Source organism: Borostomias antarcticus (genome assembly GCF_949987555.1).
Source record: "Borostomias antarcticus genome assembly, chromosome: 5".
Lineage (NCBI taxonomy): Eukaryota > Metazoa > Chordata > Actinopteri > Stomiiformes > Stomiidae > Borostomias > Borostomias antarcticus.
In genome coordinates, this window is record NC_140238.1 from 21,204,947 (window position 1) to 21,214,216 (window position 9,270).

The 9,270-nt window shown below is 46.6% G+C and overlaps 1 protein-coding gene across 1 annotated transcript; it reads right to left on the reverse strand.

The window, feature by feature from the left end:
* Positions 1 to 291: 291 nt before the first annotated feature.
* LOC311309666 (meprin A subunit alpha-like) lies at positions 292 to 7,222 on the reverse strand (the record flags this gene model as incomplete). The annotated part of the gene is made up of 14 exons (XM_084438994.1): positions 292 to 365; positions 466 to 636; positions 1,127 to 1,588; positions 1,746 to 1,961; positions 4,412 to 4,558; positions 4,782 to 5,003; positions 5,159 to 5,334; positions 5,626 to 5,743; positions 5,890 to 5,965; positions 6,556 to 6,596; positions 6,698 to 6,754; positions 6,858 to 6,882; positions 7,006 to 7,062; positions 7,148 to 7,222. 14 exons carry the CDS (start codon positions 7,220 to 7,222, stop codon positions 292 to 294), a joined length of 1,917 nt encoding a protein of 638 aa, XP_084295120.1.
* Positions 7,223 to 9,270: the final 2,048 nt, after the last annotated feature.

Consider the following 9,270-nt stretch of genomic DNA (forward strand, 5'->3'; position numbering starts at 1 on the left):
TTAATGTTGTAAACATCAATGATAAGGCTTACAGTTGTTTGGGCCAGTGTTTCTGACAGCTATGTTTGAATCATACTGTATCAAATCAAAACAAACTTTATTTGTATAGCGCATTTCATACACAGAGGCAGGCAACACAATGCGCTTCACAGAGAGCAATGGGAGGGTGGGCATAGGTCCCACCCCTACATATTCCAGAGGGAAGCAAAAAGACAGTTTCACCTGGGGGCCAGAAAGGTAAACTGTATGAAAGTGAAAAGTAAAGTGAGCTACTGTATATGGTTCATGTCTTTATTTGGGCGTGTCCTGGGCCGTCTCAGTTTCAGGCTTAACTGTAACCTCTGTCTTGATGAGTGAAAACAGATCTATAAATAAACACAAACAAACACAGCTTCAATATGATTGCTTAAAAAAGACCAGAGACCTATGTGTGGTTTTCAGGAGCGAATGGAGAGTCTAACGCACCTTCAAACTCAATGTGGAGGATGAGGTCATCGTTCTTTAGGTAGCTCCTCCTGTTGAGGTCATAGTGGGAGAAGAAGGCGTTCCAGCCCCAGGTCCAGCCATGGTAGCAGTCACACAGCGGGTCGTAGGTCCCCATCTTAGATGGGTTGTCCCAGTACGGGGTGTCCGAGCCTGAGGGAAGGGAAGGGGTGTTAGAGACAACATCCTAGAGAGGAATCAGTCTTTGTATATACAGTATATGTCTACAGAAGATCATCTACATTGTGGATGTATATATGTATATATATATATATATATATGTGTGTGTGTGTGTGTATATGTAATAGAATGTATAGTATAGGCTTGATCTCAATATTTAGACAGAACACATTAAAAGGCTAGGATCTAGATCTGGACATAGATCTGAATAAACTAGATCTAGCCACCAGGTCACATTGATCCTGTCATGTAGAAAGATCACACCTGGGTGTTCAAATGTCACATGTACAAGTTATAGGTACCAATGTAACGCTCAGCAGTTCGAATAGATATGGGGTCAACCTGGTTTACCTGGTATGAGATGGGAGGGTTACTGTAGGGATAGACATGGGCTCAGCCTAGTTTACCTGGTATGAGATGGGAGTGTTACTGTAGGGATAGACATGGACTCAGCCTAGTTTACCTGGTATGAGATGGGTGGGACTGGTAGTGAAGCTGAAGGAGAAGGACTGTCTGAGGCGGACGTCGGGGTCCTGGTCCAACACCGTGATGGTCACCTGCCTGTGCCCCGCCGGCCACTGCAGTGCCCCGTCGTTGTCCCCGGTGCTGAGGTGGAAGAAGGCTCCGATGTAGCCGTCGGCGTGGGAGTTGGGCTGAATTTGCAGGCCGAAGGCGTATCCCTCCGGGCTGTAGAAGCCAGGGCTCTGGACGTACTCGCCCACGCCGTGGCTCGTCAGGTACCTGCTGAAGTTCTTGATGCACCACGTGGCGCTCGGGCAGCGCGTTTCCGCTAAGGTGATGTCATCGATCAGGACGCCGGCCTGGGAGGCAGCGGGGTCGCCGCGGAGACCTTGGAAAGTGTAACGGAATTTGCCGTTCATCTTGAGAGGGACGTGGGCGATCTTCCAGGAGTGGTCATCGTCACCTTAGAAATTAGTGAGGAGATGAAGAAGAACAATGGAAACCTTTGCTGTTTTAGGTTGAAGCAAAATTACCATTTGCTGATACTCAAAGAGAATACCAAAGAAGACGATACAATGAACATGAGGCATATGAAGCCTCTGTCCACCATGTTCCTCTACCTGTGAAGGTCCCAGCAACAACGGGGGATGAAACTTTGCCCTTGGGGTCCTCTCTCCTGGTCCACACCACCAGTCTGTCCTTGGGGCTGCCAGTCATCTTGTAGAAGAACTGCAGACACTGCTGCTTCCTCTTGGGGTATAGGACCCTGGACTCTAGGAAGGCAGAGTCACCGACCTGACCCGAGTCCGTCCTGAAGTACATGAAGTGTCCAGCATCTAGAGGGTCCATAAACCAGGAACTCTTAGTCATGCGAGTGACATGGAATCAATCCACCCATCAAACAGGGATTATGCCACTCCAGTTCCTCATGTTCTAGGGCTTTTAGCTTTGAATTTCTTTTTACAAAGGAGATGCACTTGTGAGTTCTGGAGAATAGTAGTACACTGACTACCTACGTTAAATGCAATTACTGTAAATTGCTTTGTATAAAAGTGTCTGCTAAATGACTAATGTCTGTAAGGTAATTCGATTACAGTTCTGCCTTTAATACTATCACACCTTCAAACCTGATCCACAAACTACAGCACCTCGGTCTGTGCGATGCTGTCTGTGAATGGATCTTTAGTTTTCTAACCATGAGACCTCAGAAAGTCAGGATTGGTGATAATCTGTCTGATGTAACTGTTTTATGCACTGGCTCTTCTCAAGGCTGCATTCTGAGTCCCTTACTGTTTTCTCTCTACCTATGACTGTACTGCCTTCTATCACAACAACCTGAACCAGTTAAGTATGCTGATGATACCACAGTCATTGGGCTTATTAAAGGACAATGCTCGTTTTTGACAACCTGGACCTTATTTACGACATATTATAAGACGTTTGACTCACCGAGATCACTTTGGTGTAGTTCGGAGGCCTGTAGAAGAAATGTAAAATCCAGCGCGAGTCAGTATATCCATGTAATGCCGGTGATCGGGGCAACGAGAATGCAGCTTCTAAAAATCTATTTTCTGCCGCGAAACGGTTGTTTTCATCAATCTGTCTGGATGAATCGCTAGTTGTGCTTACATAGAGAGCATAGGCCTGTTGTGGTATTTCCCATGCCTCTGTAATATGATCTTTAGAAAACGTCGTTAGACACGAAATAGCTTCCTTACTTGCTCCAGCACGCATGCGCACAGCGTGCTGGAGCAACGATTGCGCGCTGTGCGCATTAGTGCTGGAGCAAGTGAGGAAGCTATTTCGTTTCGAAAGACGTTTCTAAAGATCATGGCATGTGAAAACCACAACAGTTATGCTCTATGTAAGCACAACTAGCGATTCATCCAGACAGATTGATGAAAACAACCGTTTCGCGGCAGAAAATAGATTTTTAGAAGCTGCATTCTCGTTGCCCCGATCACCGCAATTACATGGATATACTGGCTCGCGCTGGATTTTACATTTCTTCTACAGGCCTCCGAACTACACCAAAGTGATCTCGGTGAGTCAAACGTCTTATAATATGTCGTAAATAAGGTCCAGGTTGTCAAAAACGAGCATTGTCCTTTAACTAAAATGACGAGTCACAGTACAGATTGGAGGCGCAAAACCTGGTTAAGTGGAGGGAGGCCAACAACCTTACTCCAAACACCTCTAAAACTAAGGAGCTCGTTATTGACTTCAGCCAAACCAAGGCTTCCCATCCTCCCATCCTTATAAATGGCTATGAGGTCGAGATAGTCATCAGCTTCAAATTTCTTGGGGTTACTTTAGACAGTGATCTTAGCTGGCAGTCCAACACTTTTGTTGCACTATTGTTAAAAAGTCCCAGCAACGGCTTTACTTTCTCAGGAAACTGAAAGACTTTACCCCTAACAGACAGGTCTTACTTATCTTTTACCGGTGCGTTATTGAGAGCACTCTAACTAGCTCTATCACAATCTGGCTTGGAAACATCACCGACCAGGAGAAGAAGTCCCTAAACAAGATTGTGCGCCTAGCGCATAGAAATATAGGTACAATTGTTTTTCCTGCACTTGAGGACATCTACCAGGCTAGGCTGCTATCCCGGGCCTCTGGTATCATTAATGACCCTTCAGGTCATCCTCTCTGTCCCCCTTCCTTCGGTAAGACACTACCGCTCTATCACCTGCTCCACTACCTGATTCCACTACCGCTCTATCACCTGTTCCACTACCCGGTTCTCAAAGAGCTTCTTCCCAAGTGCAGTACGCAGCCTTAATGACTCTAAAACCTAATGGGAGCTCCTAGCTGCCACTCAGGCATGGCCTTCCTGTGTGCCTCTCCTTATCTATATGCACTTTGCACTTTACGTACATGTATTCCATGACTGTGTTGTTTCCGTTACTGCGCTCTCTGCTGAGACATGTTTGTTTTACGACTCGTATTCTTGATGAAGGACACTCTTGATGAAGTATACTCTTGATGAAGGACACTCTTGCACTTGTACCATTGCATTTTTTTGTACTACAACTAGGACAGGTGTCTCAGGTTGCCCTGTACTGGCTGCCGTCTCTCCTGTCATATGTCTTCTCTGTCTTTTTGTGTATGTCTGTTTTTTTTAGCTCTGTGCCCCTCAGTTCCAATGTGGTCTTCCACAAATGGCAATAAACTTACTACTACTACTACTACTGAATTTTTGAGTGTTGACTCTGATGAAGTGGTCAGGAAAACCCAGGACAATTTCAGTTGAACTTTCACATTTACAGTAAATGTCCCTTACCTGTGCACTGGCCTAGGACTGTGTGGTCATGTGATCCTGGCTCGCTCTTGGTTCTCAGCCAATCGTCATCATCGTTATGGCTCTGGATCATCCCACAGGTGTTGATGGACTCGAAGGCACACTGGTCCAGGAGTGTGAGAGAAGAAGCTACAGAGAAAACACCACACTCACCGACCGAAGGTATGCTCCCTATTGAGCACACGCTACAGTGGACTAGACTAGATTGTCTATAATATTGTATCGAAATGTGCTTATTTGTTTAGATCCATGTCAAAGTAAATTATTTAATTTTCTCTTGAATATTTCTAGTGTGCTTGATTGAGCTTATGGAACCTGTATCTGTTGGTTCCCTTGGGCCAATGAGACTTACAGCAGTTGTACATCCTGTTGACCCTGAGCAGGTCCAGGCTGCTGAAGTCGTTGTACTGGCCCAGATATTTGGTCATCTCCGGGTCCTTGGCCGTCATGGTGGGGTACAGGGGGTCTGTGTTAAAGCTGTAGGGGCCGTAGTGCATGATGGACTCGTAGTCATATGGGGTGTTCTGGTCACTGATGAAGTCATCATTGTACTTATCAAAGGCGTGGGCCAGGCCTGTAAAGAAAAAAAAAGTGTTTGTAAAGTGTGTGTGCATGTTTCTTGTATGTGTGTGTGTGTGTGTGTTTGAGTGTGTGTGTGTGTGTGTGTGTGTATGTATGTATGTGTGTGTGTGTGTGTGTGTGTGTATGTGTGTGTGTCTGTTTTCTCACCAGGGATGATATTGTCCCACCAGATGTCTATGTAGTCATCTCTGTCCGTGCGAGATTGCTCGTGGTAGAAGCCAAGAGCGTGGAGGAGCTCGTGCATGATGGTGCCTTTGTAGTCACAGCCCTCCCCCAGCGAGAGCTGCTGCCCAGTCCTCAGGTCCCCAACCATAGACCAGCACCTGAACACACCAGGGACACAGGTCCCCAAACCATAGACCAGAACCTGAACACACCAGGGACACAGGTCCTCAACCATAGACCAGCACCTGAACACACCAGGGACACAGGTCCCCAACCATAGACCAGCACCTGAACACACCAGGGACACAGGTCCCCAACCATAGCCCAGCACCTGAACACACCAGGGACGCCGTTCGCTTTACAGCTTCAGAGGCTGTCCTCATAAATTGATACGTTTCATGCACAGCTGGGCGAGTAGCAGACTGCTATTTGGGAAAGGTTATACCCACCCGTCCAGCTTCTCAAACTTGACGAAGCTCCTCTCTCCTTCGTAGGGTTTGAAGTCTACACAGGTCTTGAGACGGTACATCTCAAAAGCCTGGTGAATCACGCCTTTGGTATTCAGGTCTTGAACACGTATTCACACACACACACACACACACACACACACACACACACACACACTAGATTAAAATCAGATTGTGATATTCTTGTACCAGCGTGTGTCCCCTGTGTTAGTGTAGTACTGCTGTGAGGAGGGGGGCCATATTCACCCAGGCTATCGGCCAGGATGTAAGGGACGGGGAACTTCCACCTGTACGCTGGGTCCACCAGGGCATTCCTCCCTGGCTGGTGAAAACCAAGGCTAGTTACTGTGCACCTCTCTCCATAAGGCCATTACACACTGCCCCAACCAACAAACATCCAACATCCAAACAGTCTTGTTAGCTGCTGTTGGGTTGAAAAATCATCCAACAATTGTTGTCTTTTTGTGTTTGTTTGCATTTGTTGGTGTTTGTTGGTCATTGTTGGGGCAGTGTGAATTGGCCTCAGACACATAGACAATCATGCTACACTGATAACCTGTTGTACTTTGCAGGATGTTGCTCTAATTCAGATCGCCTTTCTCCATCTGTGGATGGCATTGCCTTAAAACGGAACCAATGGCCTTCGGACTGATGGCTCAGCGCTTTAGAAATTATTATTGAACTGGTAAGTAATAATAACTGATTATAATCTTGCTAGGTATTATCCCATTACAAACATATCACAGCTTTTGATCACATGTGTAATTAAATTTGACATTGATACAGAGCAGTGATGTAACTTTATTGAGTGTACATGATCATTGGACCTACAGTATTACCTTTATCAATATCATATGAATCAAAATGTTGGTAATAATAATAAAATGTAATAAAGCTTATCTAAAGACTTACAGGCAGTGCAATGTCGCCTTCAACAACAGGAGTCTTCAATCCTAATAAAATTGAGAGATTAAATCAGACTATATGCAGAGATTATGTATCCTTTACAATTGAGATGCAGAACAGGTTACATTGAACATGTGGTTGTGTTTACCTTGATTGACAAAGGGAATGTCTCTTCTCTTCACCCCATCAGCATCAATGGCGAAGGCTATGGTAAGAGCCATATGGTCAGTTATAACGCAATTGTCAATAGAGCTTATTTGCATATTCTTAACCATGATTAATGATAATACATTGAAACATGTTCTTACATCTCTTTTTGGACATCCGTTTAATCTGCAAATAAAAACAAAAAATGTTTCAGACCAAAGACAGAGAGACAGACAGAGAGGGAAGCAGCAGAGAGCCAAAGAGAGATCATCTTACTGTGAATCCAGAAGAGAGAGAAAGCAGTCCCACACAGATCAGGAGCCTCATCAGCAGGCGTGACGGTGCCATGTTGGAGAGTTTGTCTCGCTACAGTCAGACCCAACACCACAGCACTTAATAACAGCCTTAAATACTAACACCCAGATAATACTGCCTGGGGGAGGAGACAAACCCCCAGGAGCAGCTCTGGGCTGTCAAGCCATTTGGCGTAGTGACCAAGCTCGGTACTGCAAGTCACGTGAAGCATTTGGGCCCAAAAATACTTTTTCCCATAGACACACATGGGGAAAGAAACAAACATTTTTCCAGGTGTCACTCAAACTCAAAAACTGATAGGCTATCTACTATGGCGTTATTTTTTGTGCCAAAATTCTGTGCGCACACAAATATATTTTGAACACGCATGAACATAATTCCGAAGAGATATGTATCGTCACACAAATATAATTATTACTTTTGACCAAAAGAACATCAATAAAAGTTTATTGCAAAAATCGTGCCGCCTGCTCTGCGTGAAGCTCAAGAATATCACTGGCTTGATGTTTGTTGTGTACAGAAAGATAATTAAACAATGGTTGCCAGCCTGCACCGCTCTCTGGGTACCTACTTCATGGCTGCCGTCCCTGTGGCTCAGAACCGGGCCAACACCCAGCTGGCCCAGCCAAGATCCAGCCCTCACCCTAGGCAACCTGTCCTCAGCATGTTCAGAGCATTCGGGTGCCGTGCCTCTGTCTGCCCTGAGCCCCAAGACGTTCAACACAATGGCACCCTCCTGCCCCGCATGACATCCACCTGGCACCTCTCCGCCCAGACCAGGGCCCCCCCCCGCCCAGACCACGGGCCTCCCCCCGCCCAGACCAGGCCCCTCCCCCCCGCCCAGACCAGGCCCCTCCCCCCCGCCCAGACCAGGCCCCTCCCCCCCGCCCAGACCACGGGCCCTCCCCCCGCCCAGACCAGGGCCCCTCCCCCCGCCCAGAGCAGGGCACCCCCCCCCCCCCGGCCAGACCAGGGCCCCTCCCCCCGCCCAGAGCAGGGCAACCCCCCCGCCCAGACCAGGTACCCCGCCCAGACCAGCGCCCCCCCCCCCCCCCCCCCCCGCCCAGACCAGGGCTCTCCCCCCGCCGCTGCCACAGCCCCGTGCTCGGAGCGGCACGGCCCACGTGTGCCGCTGGACTCGACAGCCCTCAGCAGCACATGCGACGCCCAGCCCAAGTTGGCTACCAGTGTTCAGCAGGTACAGCGGTATTCTTACTGTTCTTTTTCTCCACAATGTCAGCACCAGCCTTGTGTGTCTAACTTTGTCTCTCTGTCCTCCTCTGGCCTGTTGTCCTTGGGCAGAGCCAGAAGCCTCTGACTCAATGTTGACTGACGCTCCACCACAGCAGCAGAAGCAGACGCTGGGTGGGTCTAGTGCAGTGTCACACTGTAATAATAATGGATTTTATAGCACACTTTAAAATACAATGAAATCTCATGGTGCACAACACAAAAATCCAAAACAATATACACAGAATCAATAAAATAGCATTAAAACGAATCAATTTAAGCAACAAAAATCATAAGAGACCTAGGTTTAAAAACACATAAGAACCCTATGGGAAGGCAGAGAGGAACAGATGTAATCTTCCTCACCTTAAAGTTCTAGTAAAAATGATGCCTCTGCCCTGTCCTTTATCCCCAGTAAAGGGGGCCATGTCAGTCTGTCATGAAAAATATCATGCACATGATGTCATGTTCAGCTTTCGATCAACCAGTATGACACATGTCCAGTCTAGTATGACATCATCGTGACTATATTATGTTACACAATGGACCATGAAGTTCCAACAAAAATTGTAGTAAAAAACCATGGTTGCCATAGGCCAGCTGCTGGGGTATTGTCCAATAGACCTTTCCGACCTGTCAATCACACGGAGAATACTAACCAATAAGGTTGCCTGACTTCTTAAGACCACGCCTCTGAAGTCCCACAAACAAATCTTGTCCCGCTTTGTGTGTTCATAGATTAGACATTAGTTTGAAGTAGTGATGGGCATTCTGGCTCTTTTTGGTGAGCCAGATCATTTGGCTCAGCTCAGCAATAAGAGCCGGCTCTTTCGGCTCCCAAGCGGATCTTCATTTTACCACTTGTGCCTTTCATATGTAAGCCAAATTTAGCGCTGTTTTGACCTTTATCACTTAAATAATTTGATATAATTATACTAAACCTTAAAATTTACAGAATACCATAATTTTACATCATGTTTGGTATAAAAAGATTAAATGTTAAAACACCAAACACTATTACACATGTTT